At 50.6% G+C, this 18,228-nt stretch overlaps 1 protein-coding gene across 1 annotated transcript; it reads right to left on the reverse strand.

Moving 5' to 3' along the window:
- Positions 1-261: 261 nt before the first annotated feature.
- On the reverse strand, positions 262-17,350 carry URM1 (ubiquitin related modifier 1). Its single transcript, XM_075439659.1, has 5 exons — positions 17,265-17,350; positions 14,536-14,606; positions 2,265-2,346; positions 1,233-1,281; positions 262-514 (listed from the first exon to the last, which is right to left on the reverse strand). The coding sequence occupies exons 1-5, from the start codon at positions 17,297-17,299 to the stop codon at positions 446-448; spliced, it is 306 nt and encodes a 101-aa protein (XP_075295774.1). The 5' UTR covers positions 17,300-17,350; the 3' UTR covers positions 262-445.
- Between the last annotated feature and the right edge of the window lie 878 nt (positions 17,351-18,228).

Here is an 18,228-nt window from a genome sequence, read left to right on the forward strand (position 1 = left end):
CCTCCCCGTGGCTCGTGCACAGGCTGTACCAACACCAAGTACCGCGTTGAAAGAATCCCAGGCAGAGGACCCCCTGCCCCAGCGCAGGCACAGCTCCCCAGCACGCCTCACCACCTGCAGACACAGCACCCTGCTCAAGGCTCAGCAGCCCTCCTCCTCCCGCCACGCACAAAGTCACGCACCCCGCAGGTGCTCTCGGCTTGCCAGGGTACCTGGGAGCGCAGTCAGGAGAGGTGGCACGAGGCCAAAAGACGGAGGCTGTTGTGGTGGACAGCAGGCCGCGTGCTGGCGGGGCTTTATTTGGATGGCGAGAAACGAGTGAACGCGGTGGGAAGGTGCAGAGGGCGGGCACAGGCAGTTCAAGAGAGGTTGGGGTGGGTTTAGGTGTTTGTTTGGGTTTTTTGCTGACGGGTTTGGATTTACATCCTCTTGTCTTTCCAGGAGTTCACCCACCGTGCAATGTTGAGATGAAAAGCACATTATCCTGGTCCTGGAGTTTATAATCCAGCTCACCCTGCAGGCCAAGAAAAAAAATGAAAAATAGTTTAAATGTCATTTCCAAATACTAGCTGCAAAGAGAAAACAGCTCATAAAGAGGTGGTGAGCATTAGGCAGAGCAGAAGGGGACAGACTGATGCTTTCATCCTAACAGAAACAAAGGTGAGAGATCAGACAAGGAGCTGGCGTTCGTTCTCCCACTCTGCTTTCCGGCCCAGGGCTCCGACGCGACGGGCGGCTGCCTCAGGCTGGCAAACGGGCTGTGTGCTGTCTGAGCACAGCCGCGGGCTGAAGAGGGGAGATATCCACCGGTTGTCTGTCTGGGTAGCAGTCTCCCCGGGGCTGCCTTCACCTGCCACGGCACCACGTTACTCTGGCGCAGGGAGTGTGCTCGGGGCGGTGAAGCTGCCCGGCACCTGCTCCGCTGCTGCCCCGTGTGCGGAGAGACCCGCTCCCAGCCAGAGGTGCAGAGCCTGTTGCTAGAGGCCAGGGAATACGAGCGATCTCTCTTCAGACGCTGGCTGGCTGATGAGACTCAGCAGGTTAGAGCAAGGCTCCGCGCTTCCCAACAGCCACAGCGCAATACAGGGAGAGAGATCCCAGCCTGCCCCTTCCCCCTCAAATACGAGATGCTTCGCTGGGGGCAAGAATCAGAAATAGCTTCTCTGAGAGCAATCACAGAACAGGCAGAGCAATGTTTTCAACAAAGAAAGTCAAACTGAAGGAGTACAGACCATTAGTTCCCAGTCTGCGTCGTTGATGAGCACCAAAATTCCTGGCCTCCTGCAGAACAGAGAGAAATAATTAGGATACAGGGCTGCTAAAAAGCTTCACAAACAGTTAAGAACAGATCACAAGCTGACTGCCTATAAAGCCAAAAAGGAACCCTAGCACGGAGGTGGAAACAGGTACAGCCTGTGCCCTTTCTAGATCAAATAAAGGGGAGGCAGGAGCAATCCCAGGGCTCATTTGAATCTAAATGCACCATTCCTGAGGATGCTCCGAGATGACTACATTTCCGTACCATGTAGAAAAGCCAGGTAATTCAAACCCACGCGCTACAGTCGAGCGCAGAGAGCTCGATGTGAAGGTAGGCAAAGCTATTCCGGTGCCCCTGCCCAAGGCATTGAACACCCGGGATCCACTCTGAGCCCCTGATTACAGGCAAAGGGATTCCCCCTCTTTGATCTTCAGTGTCCTGCAATTGTCTCTCCTGTTACCAGGGGACCTGGCACACGCTTCAGCTCACAAAGATCCGTGACGAATGTTAAACACCCCCAGCGCCACCCCGCAGGCAGGGATGGCTTGCACAGCTCACTCTGCTCCATTTCTCTTGGCTATTTTTTTTCCTCTCCACGAGTCTGGCCCCATTTTGACAATAAAAATACATTTCCCAGAAGAAATATTTGTTGGCGTTTCTCCGAGTGACTACTTTGGTCCCAGTGATGTCAGCGGGGAACGGACAGACCTGCTAAAACTCCTGGAATTGAGGATACACGTGCTACGCTGCTCCAGGTGACAACGGAGGGAAAGTATACATGGCCCTGCTTCGCATTTAAGGTTTAAGATTCAGGGTGAGGGCTGAGAAAGACGCTCTCTGTGGAGCAGGGCGGGGTGTAGTGTGGGACACCTCCCATTATCACTTTAGCAAATCCCATATTTTCACGGTCATTAACTCACTCCTTGCAACCAACAGGAAAAAACGTATCCCAAACTCTGAGGACCAACAGAGAAACACGAGGAGGGTTCACGACAGCTGTACTTACACAGATTCCCCTTGCATAAATAATTCTGGTCGTTCTTTCAACAGATTCTGTTTGATCCACTTTAGCAGGTTTCTGATGTCCCCTGAAAGGAGAAAGAACAGCAGTTTACAAACTAGCTGACAGCTCCGCGCTGACGCCAGAAGCAAGCGATTGTTTATCCACAAAAGAGCCAAGGAGGAACGTGCAGGCTGCATGGGGCTGGCTGCAAACCTCCAGCCAAAGGAACCCCCCCCGCAGGAGCATCCCTTACCAGCACCCAACAGGCAGCCCTGCCTCCGGGGAGCTCAAAGCGCGGGGCTCTGCCCCCGGCCCCACGGCTTGGCAGAAGAGGTCTCCCGCAGCAAATGTGTCCCGCAAAGAACGAATGCAGCTCAGGCCGAAGTGCCAAGCCAGCGGGAGACAGCCCTTGTTCAGATTTCTCTAACGCATCCCATAGCCGTGTGTGTTCCGTAACCACCTAACAAACTGATGTTTAACTCCAGGTGTATTTAACTATTAAAAAGTCCAAACAAACACGCTTAAGTACTTGCAAGGAGAAAGGGCAGACACTACCGATGCCAAAACCAGCACAAACTCTTGGAGACAGGCGTTCTGGGGCACAACTGTGTACCTAACCAGGCATTAAACACACACACCAGCAGTTGTGTTTCGGACACTTGCAATATCCCTTGGCATCACACCTGCTGCCGCGGCGTGTTCCCCACGCTGTGCCTGCTCCCTCCCTCCACACCTCCTGCTTACAGCTTCTTCATTAAAGCTCAGCCTTTATCTTTCCATTTCAGTAGGTGACAGGAAGGATTTGTCTTCATGTAAAAGGAGGAGGAGACACTGCTGGCGGGTTTTTATAGTATCAATTTTACTTTCTGAGGCAAAAACAATTTCTTTAGTGATAGCATCAGTTAATTTCCTATTGGAGAGGTGAGAAGCGACAGAGGGGGGGAATAATCTGTTACAGGGTTTAGAGAAGCTGACAAATTGCAATGTGGAGTTCTCCTGCATTTGCCTCTATATTTCACCATTCCACAAACCACTTCATCATTCTGAATCCACAACCAGTTATTCTCCTGGGGCTCCTTTAAACAGCTCTTTGAAAGCCCCGAAAGAGTTTTGTTTGTTTTCGAGGCGTGAGGAAGCTTTTTGAAGGCACAAATCCACCAGTGAGGGCTGGAGCCCTGCTCACAGGATGAGCGGGGATGGCAGGATGGGTTTCCACGTCTGTCTCACGTGTGGTAACCTCGCCGTAGTCACGGGGAACCTTTCTGCACGCGCCTCTCCAAGCTAAAATCAAACTCGGTGTACGATTCCCCATGCGTTTGCTTCGCGACCAGCAAAAATAAATGTGCTTGTAGCAGCTTGGCTCAGTCCCTGCCTTACCCCAGGATTTTAGGGGATTGTGGATGCTACTCAGAGCAGAGCTGGGGTTCCTCCAGATAACATCAGCCCCATCACTTCTGTCACACCAAAGATGAACAGCCCTGGCGTAGGCAGGTGCTCGACAACTAGGCGATGGGGACGTGTCCATCTGCAGCAGATGGGGGCCTCTCTTCCCAGGGAAAGGAGGGGGATGCTCTGAGATTCCCTCTGTCCTGTCTTCCCCCTATTTCCCAGGGCATCGGTGCCTCTGGATCACAGCGTGCCCACCAGCACACCGGTCCGACCGCGGGGCTGCCTGGAGCATGGCAGGTATTGCTGCTTCCGAGCACCGGATCGCTCTGATCAGAGCAAAAAGAGCTGCTTTGTGCCTTAAAACCACCGGGTGAGCGGGATTACCTGCCTGGGGCCAGCCCACTGCTCCCTTGTAATGATACATAGTTAAGAGTACAAAACAGATCATTTTCTGCTGCTTTTCTAGCAATGTGCACTGGGGACAGCACGCGCCACTGAGAACGTGTGTGTATATATATCTCTATATACACCACATATACACATACACACACCCCCCACACTGGTCCGTCAGCCACCAGAACAGGAGCTACCTACGTTCACCTTCCCCTGAAAAATGCTGTTGCAACGTAAAGCCCTCAGGATCTCACACCCAAACAGCTCCTGCTCTCCATCACCAAGAAACGAAAGCAGGAGAGGAAGAAAGATGGAGAAGAGCCTTCAGGAGAAGGAGGGGGGGCACAAAGGGGACACCAGCCCCACCGCAGCAACGCCCGCGAGCTGTTTCATATTTATGCACTTGCGGCAGGGCACACAACAATGAGCTGTGCCATATACCATTCTCCTTGCGTGGAATAAGCAGCCCTTTCCTCTGGGACCTTTCAGGAGAGATCATTTAAACAGAAACACGCTGCACCAGCTGGATAAAAGACAGCCACCTACAAGCAGCCTGGACGAAGGGGCGAGAGGACTGATTTATTCGAGGCTGAGCTGGAAGACTCCCTCACCCCTACTCCTTCCATAATAAATGTTATTTTCAGCCCCACCTGAGCCTACATTCATTTACTCCTCCCCACAAGTCACGTACACACACATGGAAGAATTTAGACAGCAGGAAAAAACCTGATACCCCTGTGCATGCTTGGAGCTTCCCCGCTCCATATGGCAACAAAAATTAAGCCCCCTTCTCCGCGGCCAACCTTAAGATGTAATAATACATTTTGCTGTTTTCTCAGCACTGAATTTCCCCCCCTTCATGTCTCTACATCCTGTACACCAATATTACTAGAACAAATCAATTATAAAGGATGAAAAATGACCAGAGCCACACCAAAACCATCTCCCACAAGTAAGATATTGAAAAGGAACGAGATTACTTCCACTGCAAGTGGTCTGGGGAGCAGCCATCTCGCAGCTCAGTGCCTCGAATAGCAGTCTTGATCAACAGCTCAGGACTCTGCATGTTATCATGATGGAAATAATAAGAGGTAAATTACAGCACAACTGCTTATCTCTTACAGTTGACATATGTAGCATCCCTAAGACATTTTCTCTCTGATACTATGCTATGGGCCTAACAGGTTTCCAGCTCCCCGGGCAGAGGATGTGCTATGCAAACAGCAGGTCCTCTACAAATGACACAGAAGGAGGGAAAAAATAAACTTCACCTGGTCAGGCAGCACAACCATCAACAAGCGAAACCATCGCTACAAGGCAGCAATTTTACACTCGTGTTGGTTCTCCGGCCGGCCCCCATCGCAGACAGAGGCCCTTGCTATTTGCAGGAGCGCAGTGGTGTCACGCGTGCTGCTGTTTGGCTGGAAAAGCAACAGCGCATTTTTGCCCAGGAGTGAGGTCCAGGTGAGAGCTGAGACCACACAGCATTTCGCTCCCACGTCACCAACTCCAGTCCAGCTCATCCCAGTAATGATCTATTTCTATCACTGCTGCACAGTCTCAGTGAAATTCTTTTGGTAGCCTACTCCATTTCATTCACAGCAAACAAATATCCACACCAAAAAATTCACTCTAATTATCGTTCACTGTCCTCGCCACTGGCAGCATCAGCAGAGAAGCCAGAGCGAACCGGCCAAGGAAGCTGAAATATTCTCAAACTGCAAAGGAGGGACTGAAGCACATGGTAGGAAATCCCTGCCTCATTTGTACACAGAGACAGCTTCTGTTGCCTGTGCTAACAGTACATCAAACCTCTCCAAATTCTCAGGAAAAAATAATCTAAAGTTAATTAAAAAAAAAGAAAAACTGACAAACGTTTGAGAAAACTGTTTAGCTCAAGTGCACAGATGGGAGCTCAAATCCACAATACATGCATAAAACAAATCACCCAGCGAAACACACAGCTCAGGAAAACGAAGTGTGTGCTTGCAGTGACACAAAGTCATTGGCTTGTCACGCAAGCGGACAGGATGCAGAAACTGCAGCAAGCGTGCATACAAAAACCCAACAGCGTCGGCTCATTTTCAGCCCAGCTGCATCATAAACACTCCTGGTTGTGGCAGACAGAACTGCACAGTCTGCTCAGTCCTCCTGCGTATCCTCCAAGGCCTGAGCTGCTTCTGCATTACCCCAACTGTTCCTTGACGAGAATCTGCTGAGCTTCCTCTGCAAGAGAAAGGCGTCTAGGACTCCATTTTAGCACTGCCTGGAACAAGAGCCCAGGTTCATTTGCACCCTCAAAACCAGGGCTGAAATCCACGGAGGGCTGAAATCCATAGATCTTTCCCAGCTCAATAAAACCTCCCGGGCCTGACAGATTCATCGGTGGTAACTCAGCAAAGGGGGCACCTGCTGTGTGCAGAGAGATACCGGGTGCCTCAAACAAGAAACACCAAGCCGGGTGTCGCACCAGCAGGATCTCACACCGAACCGATAAATGTGCAGAAATGCAGGATTTTGCTTAACCGTAACACCGGTTGACACAGACACGTAGGTCTCGGCTCCCAGGGAGCTGCACGGGTTGCTGCCAGGCGCACACTCAGACACATGCAATGACCAGACGCCTCTGTGTCCCCCGCCTTCAAATCCACGTACAAACCCGCACAAAGCAGACAGGGCCTCGAAGGGCACCCAGAGGGTGCAATTACACCCAGATTCTGCCTCGGCTGCAGAACAGGGAGCTTATTTCAGGGAAATAGGGGAACCCTACAAAGGCTGAACCATGGAAAATTCCCTTCTGGTCCGTAATAAATAAGATATATGCAGCACTGGTCACTAAGGGGTCAGTGCTGCAAGAGCACAGCGCTTTCCCGGGCCGCCTTGCGGATACCTCCCTGTGGGGTACCATTTCTTTGACCCAGAATAAGATCATTTATCATACTGACCATGGCTGAGCTCCAATTTGCTGAGGTCACTAACTCTGGACGAGCGCCGCTCCACCCACATTCTCAGCCACCGGCCCGTAACCATGACAAAGCCCCTTCCCTGCCGCTCCTCTGCCATTATTCCCCCCGCCTGCATGGAAATGTATGGGAAGACAATTTGCATCCCCCTTTTCCTGCTTAAGCAGCTTGGTTTTAAAACAGACTGGCTCCCGGTACCTGCTGCCCCTCCAGGTGCATGCCCCCTCTCTGCTTTTGAATCCAACAGCCCTCCAGGAATCTGCTCTCTGAAAGAGCCTGTTACAAAACCTGACCTAAGAGATCCTTCCAACTCCTCCAGCCTCCCATCTGACACGCAAATCATTCGCTGAAGCAGGAGATGGTGTGCCATAAACTGCAGAAGAAGACCTGGAATAGCTGATGTAAATGGAGTCACAGGCAAATGGGTTCGGGACTACACAGAGTGAGCAGCAAGGCAAAATTTTGCAGCAAGAGCAAAATCCGTTTTTTCTGACAAGCACACAAGCCAATCCTGCCCGCACCGGAGAGGGCAGTGATTTAAGTAGGAAAAAATTAGGGGGTAACTACAGCCAGACATAAGAGAATCCCAGTCGTCGCTCTCATCTGTTCTTGTCTGCAACAAATGAACATCAGGGTCTTGGCTTCTGTAATTTTTAACTGTGTTATGACATCTTTTCCTCACTTGTCAGCTAGAAGAGCAATGCTCTTCTCCATTTCCTTGTGTCCCCACAATGGGAAGGGGTCAGAAGGGTCTTTCACAGCCCTCCTGCTAACGGTAAAGGCTCGGATCCCAGCCATCACCCAGAAATTCTCAGCCCTGAGATTTTAATCGCAACACTCATGAACCAGAGAGGAGCTGCTTGGGCTCTTCCACTCCCTGCGGGTTGCTGGTAGGAGAACACAAGTTCAAGGGATCTCCAACCCCACTCGCTAGCCAGCAGCAAACCTCCAGATCCATCAGCTCCCATGACAAAAAAGCAGCTCCGAGCTGATCCTCAGGGTAAACCTAATCCCTACTCATTTCCAAAGTCAGAGCATCTAATCCTGTAACACCCAACGCTATTGTCACTTCAGGCTCCCAAATAAATGCCAGTGCACCAAACTGTCTCTTTTAATTAGGATCACAGACCGCTAGTGCTGGCCCAGGGTCTTGCCTCTCGTTCAGAATTGTCAAAGGAGCGAACTGTGAGAGCCTCAAAGACGGTGAGCGAAGTGCCAGATTGGGAATCGCAGACATTAAAAACAAGATCCTGTTAACAGGTCCTGTGATTTTATCCCTCTGCCAGCACAGAATTATTCCCAACAAAAGACCATCCCGAGCCTTGCCCCCACTGATTTTAAGATGCTTGAGCAATGGAGACTTGCTACCAAACCTCAAGGAGACTGTGCCATGGTCTAATAGTTTTTGTAGTCAGGAAATCTTCCGCTAATGCACCAAACTCTCATTTCTTCATCCCTCCCTATCAATCCACGCTAGATGATCTTGCGTCACCCTGGCTATAATCTGTCCTTCCCTGTGATAAAGGAGATATCCCACCTCATCACTTTTCCATTCATTTCTCCTGCTTAACCTTGAATGTTGCTGGTTAATTTTTTTTTAAGCTGCTCAGGAAGACAATTCAGAGAATGCATTACTAACTGCGGGCGTTAAGCTTAGCTGAAACCCATCAAACTGAAATTTCCCTTCTCTTCTATTTTCCCAGCTTCTGTGTTTCGTGTGCGTGCACCCGCACCCAGGGTTAGAAAGGAAAACCTTGCTGCTATTACAAGCGACTACACAGAGGCGAGGTGAGACCCCAGACCCCAGAGGGAGGTGGCTGCTCCTGCCAGCGTGCAGAGGGATTCCCCGGCAGCCTGGCACTGCCCGGCCGAGGGAATCCCCTGGGCTGGGCTCTGCCTGGCACTGCCAGCTGGATCACCAAGCGCCTTGAAGCCAACTCTTTGCCCCCCTCCCAGCCTGGCTGGTGGCCCCTCCGGCTGCCGGATGAGTCAGTGTCTCCACTCAGCTCAGGAACTGCCGCGATTTTATTCCTCTAAACACAGAAACCACGCAGAGTCCGGTCCTCGCCTCTCACTGCTCAGATCTGCTTTGCTATTATTAGACTTTCATATACGGCAAGCACCATTAAACCGATTCCTGTCCACCCAACCCAGCCACCCCCACAGATACTCCAAGCCCCTCAGTCTTACTTGAAAGGGGAAAAGAAAGGGCCAGTGAGATGAGCAGGGTGGAGGAGAGGGGGGGTAAGATTTACAAGTGAATGGAGGTAAGAATGGAGCAGTTTGTGGGATAAAGGGGCTGCAGAGGGAGCTTTACAGATGTGCAGAGGGACGGCGGCTCATTGTTTAATTAAGCAGAAAGTGGCTCTTTTGAAAAGCAATTTTGCACAGGAGCTCTGAGCTCAGCAAACAGCTCCTGCGAGTGAGGGCAGGAGGAGAAAGGAACAGCTGGCCCGGAGCCGTGTGAACCGCATGCTAAGCGGTTTAAAGGGCCCGGATCCTCCTCCCCGGCCCTGCTCCGCTGCCGCCCTCCCAGCAGCGCTGTCAGCACCGCAAACCCCACCGAGGGGAAAGAGAGAGCGGGGGGGGGCTGGCACAGCGAGGTTATCCTGCGAGGTGTCCGCACGGCAATACAGCGGCTGGGAAGGCCGGTGGGACAGCCAGGCTTTGTTATCCCTGCGACTTGGTCACACACAAGAGCCGGTTTCGTGGTGCCTGGGAAGCTCCTTCCACCATGAGCTGGGACGAGCCGATCTGGTAACGCGGCTCCGTGGCCTCCTGGGAGAGCGCTGGGATGGCTGCAGCCAGGCCGCGCGTCCGTCTCCCCGTTCCCTCCGACGGACTCGTTCCCTGCGCAGAAGCGACGTGCGGTCTCGCTGGGACGGTGACCCGAAGCTGTGCACGCAGCCGCTGCGGCCGCACCGGGGCCGCGAACGCAGCAGACATCGCTCGACCGCAGCAGCAGCTGCCTCGCAGCATCACGCCGGGCTTCCAGACGTGGCTGCTCACACCGACGGCTGGGAAGAGCAGCCCGGATCCAGGGCTGAGCCAGCCCAGTCGGAGCTCCCACCCTGCGTAACCCACCGAGCCCCCTTTCCTTGCCAGCAAATACATAATTACCTGCCCAAGAGAGACGCACAAGTAGGGGAACAACCCCAGAGCCCTCCAAGCACCAAACACTGTGGTTAAAAAGATCTGACTGCAGGAAATTCCACAGAGCTATGGAGGGTTTTTTATCATTCTTCTAATAAGTCTCTGCACTACCAAATGTATTTTCATTCTTTCTCTGGAGCAAGTTTCAAAACGTTAGGATTAATAAACAGAGCAACAAAAGCATTCCAGAGTATTAATAACCTAACTACGATGTATTACCTAGCGATATCACTGGGCATTTACGGACAACCGATGCCAGCTGCCACTCTTGATTTTACACATTGTTTTGGCATAGCATCCCAGTCAACTCTGAACACGTGCCATGCTGTACTTTTTAAGCCACTCTGCCTGCAACACAGGTCTGATCTCTCGCGATCCGCAGGCTCTTTTCCGAGAAGATGAATGCTCCCAACTCCCCAGCAGTCCTCCATGCTGTGCAGAACAAGGCCCCTGGAAAGCAAAGCTCTCGAGGACCAGACCATGCTCTTCTCTACGGGGATTTAACACTTGGCACATTATTTTAATTTTCTCTCTAAAAAAAAATCTGATTAGCAACAGGCTTTTCCCCTGGGGTTTTGGTAAAGGGAAACCACAAACAATTACCGAAACATGCTGATTAAAAATTTATCCTTTCAGAGTTATAAGTGCCAAAACACACAGTGAATTCTTGATTACCCCAGAAGGTCCAAGCGACCACTGCTGAAACCAGTCACTGCTGCTCCAGAAACACAAGCCCCATCAGTGAAACCATGGGGGCAGTCGGAATTCGCAGGCCTGGACCCGCAGCTGAGCAGCACAACTGCTGGAGACTTTACAAACAGCCCCAACCTCTGGGTACAACATCCAGCGGAGAGCACAGCAGAGAGGTTTTGTGAACACTCTCCATCAGCATGGTGCTGCCAAGCTAAACCTGAAACGACTACAAGGGTTAAACAAGTCACTTCCCACCCTTCCAACGGCGTCCACGCAACTTGCATGGCCACAGACAAACCCAGCACTGTGAGTCCCAGCGAGATGGAGGAAGGAGCTCCAGCATCGCTCGCAGAGCAGTCATACAATGATCTATTTGATTACTGAAGCACTTGGTTAAATTACTGTGGCTTGTTTCAGGAGGAGGCTGCCAAATACATTTTCAGTTTTTAATTTAGGGTTTCTCTCTTTTATGCTTCATTGTCTCTAATAGCCTCTTAGATGCTTGAAAATAAAGTTGATTTCCCTGCCAATTTAATCCTCTCTCCGTGTGACAAATATCGTTATTCCCCCAGCTGCTTTCTCCCACACACACTGTTTTTATGCAGAATAAGCCAACAGGGCATTAATGCCTTTAGATCCTCTAACAGCATTATCAATGAGCTCATCGAAACAGCCAGCAATGTGGGACAAGACTCTTGTTTAACTTGAGGTCTTCTTTCCACAACTGCTCTAAAAGATTACACAGTCCTGCACAAAGTGTGGCTTATGTAAATCTGTCTGCCTGTGCAGATCTACCACACCTTTTTAAGTTCCTGCTTGGCAGGAACTTCAACATGCAGGCTAAGACAGTTCCACTTTGCAGATAAAGAACTGCTGTTTTACTGATGTTAGGATACCACAAGCCCCTTGGATAATAAAAATAGGTCCCATCACATGGCTGTACCCCTCATGGCTTGCTTTTGGCCCATTTGCACTTTCCTTCCTCCTGCCTTTCCTAATCCCTCCAGGAGCCCATCTCCAGGCGTCAGCAAAGGACAGAGAATCAAATCTTCTTGAGAAAGTTAACTGGATCTGGAACCCACCTACTTTCCACCCCGTGCCTCTTACCAGGAAAATGGAAATGACTACACAAGAATTTGTTCAAACAACACTATCATCATTCAGAGAGCACTGTCTTTGCCAACTATGGGGCACAGTTTGTTTTATTCAGTTAAATATTTGTAGGTATCTCTTCATACAGTTTTCCACCTCCCCTCACCTCTAGGATATATATAAAAATGCCTAAACAATTAAAATATAGCCAGGTCCAACGTCCCAGAGAGAAGCAGCTGCTCCGCAAAAAGGAGGACAAAGACAAAAATAACCTAGAAAGAAAGGAAGAGTGGGTAAGGGAGACCAAAATGGCCAAAAATAAGCTTAAGGGCTAATGAAATCAGTTAAAATGGGGTTAGAAGTGCAGGTCTTCAAGCAGTGTTCATGCTAGAGATCTTTCCCCAGAGTATTAAGTGATGGATATACGCAGTAAAGTAAGCAACAGGATGCATTGAGTAGAGCCGAGCTGTTTCATTTCTCTAATCATTGTCATTCTGGCTGCACGAGGGCAGCAGGGAACATACTATAGATATCTTTATTTATCCAGAGATAACTGAATTAAACTTTCTTAACGTGAATGAGGAAAATACAAGGCATTAGGAATAATGTAAGGTTACAAGAATTTACCAAATTTCTTATTCATGTGTTTCTGATCCTTTTCTACTGATTCCTCACTTCTACATCATAATTCTCATCCAGAAATATTACAAGGGGTGTCTCCAGTGATCCCTTACTGTCAGACACGAACTGCACAACTGCCTACCTCCTCCCTGTGCTGAAGCAGAAGCCTCACAATTCGGTGTCTGCTCCTCAGCCGCTGCAATGCACAACCCGCCCAAAACCTGAAACCTCCCTGTTCACTCAACGCGCACGGAGACAGCAGGCTGCTGACCAGGGGAGCTCGCAAGTGGGCACACTCTCTATTCTGTCACTTGTGTCACAGGGATAGCAGCATCTGAAAAAGCAAGGCAGCAGGAAAAGCTGGGAGCAATAACGTGTTAGATGAATCTGGAATGAATCACTGGAGATCATGACTTTGAACCCTGAGACTGAGACAGATCTTCAGGGAAAGATTGATCCCTTAGGATAAATTCAGCTCCTAGTGAAGTCTATAGAAGTCTTCCCAGCAACTTCAAGTGGAAATGGATTAGGCCACATACAACTGCACCACTGACAACCATAGGACTAGGAGAATCATTCCCTGATACTAATCCCCCCCTTCCCCTGGCAGAAATAAAGATCTCGTGTAATAACCCCTTCTTCTTGAGCATCTGATCATGGTTTGAACACCACAAATGTGGTGGGTATCAGTGGGTACTTTAAATTTATGGAACACTGAAGACAATGATGCTCTAGCCCCTAAGTTTATAAACCAACTAAATGAGTGTTTTGGCATTTCCTTACAATCTTTCATTTCAGGATCTTAAGTGTTTTAGCAGTGCTAGAATTCAATGCTGAACTCCCTTGTGACACATCAAAGTATCACTACTACTTCACTAGCAACAGGGGAAAGTTAAGCAACACGACTAAACTCACAAAGCAAATCAGCATTAGGTCATGCTTCTGGATCCCTAGTCCCTGTCCTTAACCACCAGATAACACACTACTCCAGTGCTTCTATTATATCTGAATTACACATACTTAAGTTCAAGCATCAAAAGTGCTTCTACCAATCTCTAATTACTTCCAGGCACGGCAAGAAGATTTCAGGCCTGAACGTTCACAGCACATAGATTAAGGCATTAGCCATTCATGAGATACTAGTTGTTAACATTCCCTGATGCTTTGTATTATTTCGGTTTATAATCCCAGTCTCAAATAGCATAAAGCATTGCTATCTAGCTGGAAGAATTCAAAACTTACCTGTGGCAAAATTACGCTGCAACTGAAGTATGCACACACGTATGGAGAAACAAGAGAGTTAGTACAGCACTTCTCAGTATCAATACCCCAAATCACAAACCAGAGATCATAACTGGTTATCAGTGGGATGCTCAAGTCTTCAGTTTAACAACATCCTATTTTTTATTGTAGGGAAAGCTACAGGCCCGATGCCCAGCATCACATTCGAGCATTAGCTTTGCCATTTTCAACTGCATAGTTAATGTAGAATGATTACATATACTGGAAAAGCAAAGGAGTAAAGTATATTTATGCTACATTGCTACGAACACACTTATCTATACACTACATACATGCACACACATATCTATATGCCTCTTGGAAACCTCTGAACAGGCAAGAAACAAGAGAGAGAGGAGGTTGTTGGTGTTTCAAGTATCAAGCAAGACAAATGCGGACTTTATGGAAACATTCAGAGGCCGTCGCCTGTGCAGGGGGACGGAGGCAAAAGTCTTCAGGAAGGACCCGATTCACAAGTGATCAGAGGACAGGAGAGATGCTGACACTATCTCTGCTTGGCATTTGTTTTAGGGACTAACCATCATCTGCCAAGCCAGCTGATCCATGGCATGTCTGAAAATGCTTTTAAAATACATTTGATTCTTGTTGCCAACTGATGAAACTGCTGTACAAACCCTCTTTGTTCACTTGTCATTCTTTCAAGTTATCCAACAGGTTCTGATACTCACAAGGCTCCGGTTGACAGGGCAAAGTCACCTGATGCTTTTTGACACCATCAAACAAGAGTTCTGCACCACCTCTGAAATAAAAACAATGAACCACTGAGATTTTGCTTTATTGTCAAAAGGAAGACAGTACAAAAGAGGCGATTTACATAGATGCCACAACAGAGAAAACAAATGACACAGACTATATTTAGCACAGGATTCTCTTTGTCTTTTTTTTCCTCTTGCAAACCACAAGTTCGTTGGGGAAGTTGCCATCTCCCATCGCCAACACACACAGGAGGCTCCGCCGCGGGCCAGAACCCCACGGTGCCAGGCATCAGCCCAGCAGAACAGGAAGATGGCTCCCGTCCCAACGCAACTGCAAAAAGCCGCGCGGCGTCCAGCCCAACGCCTTCCCTCTCCCTCCAGCTATCAGCACTGCCTCCGTTCAGACAACGCTACAGCCAACAGCGCTCGTCCCTAACACCTTCTAGCCAGAAGTCTCACGGCGTTTCACAAATCGTAGCATCCTTCCAGAATAAATATTCCCCCCGTTCCCATTTGTGAGCAGAGAGAGGAAATGACTCACGCGAGGTTACACAGCAAGTCCGTGCAGAGCCAGCAGTCCCTCAGCCCTGGCAGCCTTTCCTTCATCTACTTACTACACAGCGTTCCCTCTCGGGAGGGACTTGACAGGGAGAAGCAAGCAGAGCAAGTAACAATGATGACAAGTAAAAATAAAAAAATAAACAAACAATCTTCCTCCACTGAACACCCTGATTAACATCCCTCTTCCGATCTTCAGAACCTGCTGGGGGACTAGCCTCAGATAACTAAGCGATGGCCTCCGCAAGCACAAGAGATCAAAGGGGAGCAAAATACCAAAGATGCAGAGGCTGGCAAGGACAGGAGCTGGTCCTCACACCTGAAAAAAATAGGATTTAAATTGGGCCCAGGTACCTAATCTCCTTAGGCTCTTAGAAAAAATAATTCATTTTTGTAACCGCAACTTAGAAGCCTCAGCAAGCTCCTCACCTATATCCCCTCTCTTGAAAAAGAACAGCTGTGAAAATCTCGAGCTTTGCAAACATAAACCAGTTTTCCCCATGTTGTGAGGCCAAATTCAGTCTTAGACGACTATAAAACTTAATCAAATAGTGAGCGGGGACACGGAAAATAAACACGAAAGCTACTTCAAGATACGCGACACAGAAGCAGATCGTGTGAGCTCTTGACTCTAGACCGAAAAGGGTGGCCAAAGGTTTAAAAACTAGGAAACTCTTAAAAAACTCAACTCACTTGATACTCGACTGAGGCAGAAAAATGCCCACCCCGTTTTCAAAGGGCACATAATTGTGACAAAATGTTCTTCCAACTTAAGCGTACATTACTTTAGAAAATTTTCTTATGAAGTTACTTTCTGGAAACTTCTTGGTGCCTTGCATCCCTTGGAAACCAACACAATAAAGAGAAGTATGTAAAATAAATAATTCCCACCTAAATATCAACAAAGACGCATCCAGACGTTACTAAGTTCCTTTAAATTCAATATCTAAAAATGCCACACTGGGTTTTCTTGGCTCTGCAATGGAAGAGCACAACAGTCCCCTTGTTGTGCCCTCGGCAGCACTACTTATATGCGGCAACTCTCCTAAAGAGCACTCTGTTGGTGTTCTTCCACCAGCTCACAAAAAATAGTTATCTGAAAATTGAAGCAGTGATTATGAACATGAGCTGAGATTCATGTGAGAGAACAAGTCACAGCAATTATACGAAAAACATTTTTTTATGTAATGAAAACAAGGTCACGCTTTGTTACAGCGGGAAATGTAGATTGCAAGATAAGGTCCTTCTGTAATGCGCTAGCTGTGGGGAACTCAGCTGCGATTTGTACATAGAGAGCTCATTTATGCATTTCCAAGGGAAGCAAAAATGCATCTCACTCTTCTGGGAAAATCAGGAGAGTTGCTGCAGCTGGAAGCGGGAAAGACTGAGGAAAGGATTCTTACGGGGAAGGGTGTGTAAAGGGTTACGGCACTTCTGCGCTCCTGAAAGGGTGGGAAAAAGCAAATAAACAGCAGCCTTTTGGCGCCTGCTAAAAGGAGGCTTTAACGAAATAGCACGAGTATTTCCACAAACGTGCACAGGCTTCCACCACACACACTTTGACCTCCCAGCACGCAGCGCCCGCAGCGCAGACGTGGCCGTGACGGGGCCGGGATGCCAAGATGCTCCAGGGCGGGAGCGCGGCTGCTTCACACCATACCGACGAAGCGCGTGTGCATACACACACACATAAACACAGATGTACAGAGAAAAAAAAGCCGAAAAACGAGCGGAAGGTTTTTATAAGTAATTTTAATAATAATTAAAAAATAGCGGGTTAGAAGGGGAGCCAGGACAGGGCTTGCACAGACGCCCCCAGGGAGCGGGGAGGGAGGCCAGGCCGCCGGCCCGGCGCGGAAAGGCAGGGCAGGGCGGCGGCAGCCCGGCCCCGCGCTCCCCGGGCAGCATCGAGCGGGCCCGGCCTCACCGCAGCGCTGCGGGAAACCGCCCCGGCCTGGATCCCCTGGGAGGCCGCGCCTGCCACCCCGGCCCGCAGCCCCGAGGCCCCGAGCCGTGGCGGCCCCCCGCCAGGCCGCCCGCAACAGCCGCTCCGCCTCAGGGCCGCGGCCGCCTCACCGAGGGGCCCGGCCCGGCCCTGCCCTCCGCCCGGGTCCCCGGCCCCCGCCGCCGCCGCCCGCGCTCACCCGAACTCCACCTGCAGGGACACGGGCGCTGCCATCTTGGCGGCGGCGGGCGGGAGGGAGGGGAAGGCGCGCGCGGGCCGCGCCGGAAATGCCGCGCCGGCTTCCGGCCGCGCTGCGTTGCCTGGCAACGGCGGGGCCCGGGCCCGGAGGCCGCCGCCGCGCAGGGCCCCACCGGGCCCCACCGGGCGTGGGGGGCCGGCAGGCTGCGGGCCTGGCCTGGGGAGAGCCCTCAGCGGAGCTTCCTCGGTGCGGAGGCCGGGCGTGCGGCCCTGGGGGCTGCGGGAGGGCAGGCCCGTTCCTCCGGCCGTGTGCGCTGGGCCCTGGCGGCAGCCCAGGCTGCTTTGGGGTGCCTGCTCCTACTTTAAGGTCACATCTCGCTGTGCATAGAGCCCTTCCTTCACACGCTGAGAACGCCTCAGCCGCGCAAAGGCGAGGAGCTGCAGCGGGAGTTTCCCCAGCCAAGCTGCCGCCTCGCAGTCAGTCAGAGTTTTTAGCGGGGGAAGGAGGAACAGCCAGGCTGGGTGAGGCCAGCGGCCGCGCCCGTCAACGCCATGGAAGATGTGGCCCTGCGCGTCAGAGGCCGTTCTGCATCCCCTGCTGCTCGGGGCAGCCGCTCCCCGCCAGCGCATCCCCGCCGCGGCGGGCACCTTCCAGCACCGTGTTAAACAAGGCGGCTCACATCTGTCGCCTGTTTGTTTTCTCGTCCTGTCCCCAGAGGGAGAAGCGTGCGCACGGGCGGGACACAGCCGTGGTGGTGACAGCTGGGCTGTGTGACGGCGCAGGCTCGTCTCCCCCATGACACGGAGCTGCGCTGGGCAGCGCTGGTGGAAAACTGCAGCCCCTTAACCCTCCCTCCACTCAGTGGAGGGTTTGCATTGAAAAAAATCCACGTACGCCTGCGCACATGCCCATAGAAATGTAATATATATGCATATACGTGGCGCATTATGTGTAAGGGGCATAA

The sequence above is a fragment of the Opisthocomus hoazin genome, chromosome 19, assembly GCF_030867145.1.
Source record: "Opisthocomus hoazin isolate bOpiHoa1 chromosome 19, bOpiHoa1.hap1, whole genome shotgun sequence".
Taxonomy (NCBI): domain Eukaryota; kingdom Metazoa; phylum Chordata; class Aves; order Opisthocomiformes; family Opisthocomidae; genus Opisthocomus; species Opisthocomus hoazin.

Excerpts from the sequence above, each read along its gene's own strand:
- URM1 (XM_075439659.1), bottom strand. The coding sequence starts at position 17,299 with ATGGCAGCGCCCGTGTCCCTGCAGGTGGAGTTCGG. Across the intron at positions 14,607-17,264 it reads TCCCTGCAGGTGGAGTTCGG|AGGTGGTGCAGAACTCTTGT; the intron begins GTGAGCGCGGGC and ends TTTTTATTTCAG. Across the intron at positions 1,282-2,264 it reads TTTATGCAAGGGGAATCTGT|GAGGCCAGGAATTTTGGTGC; the intron begins GTAAGTACAGCT and ends TCTGTTCTGCAG.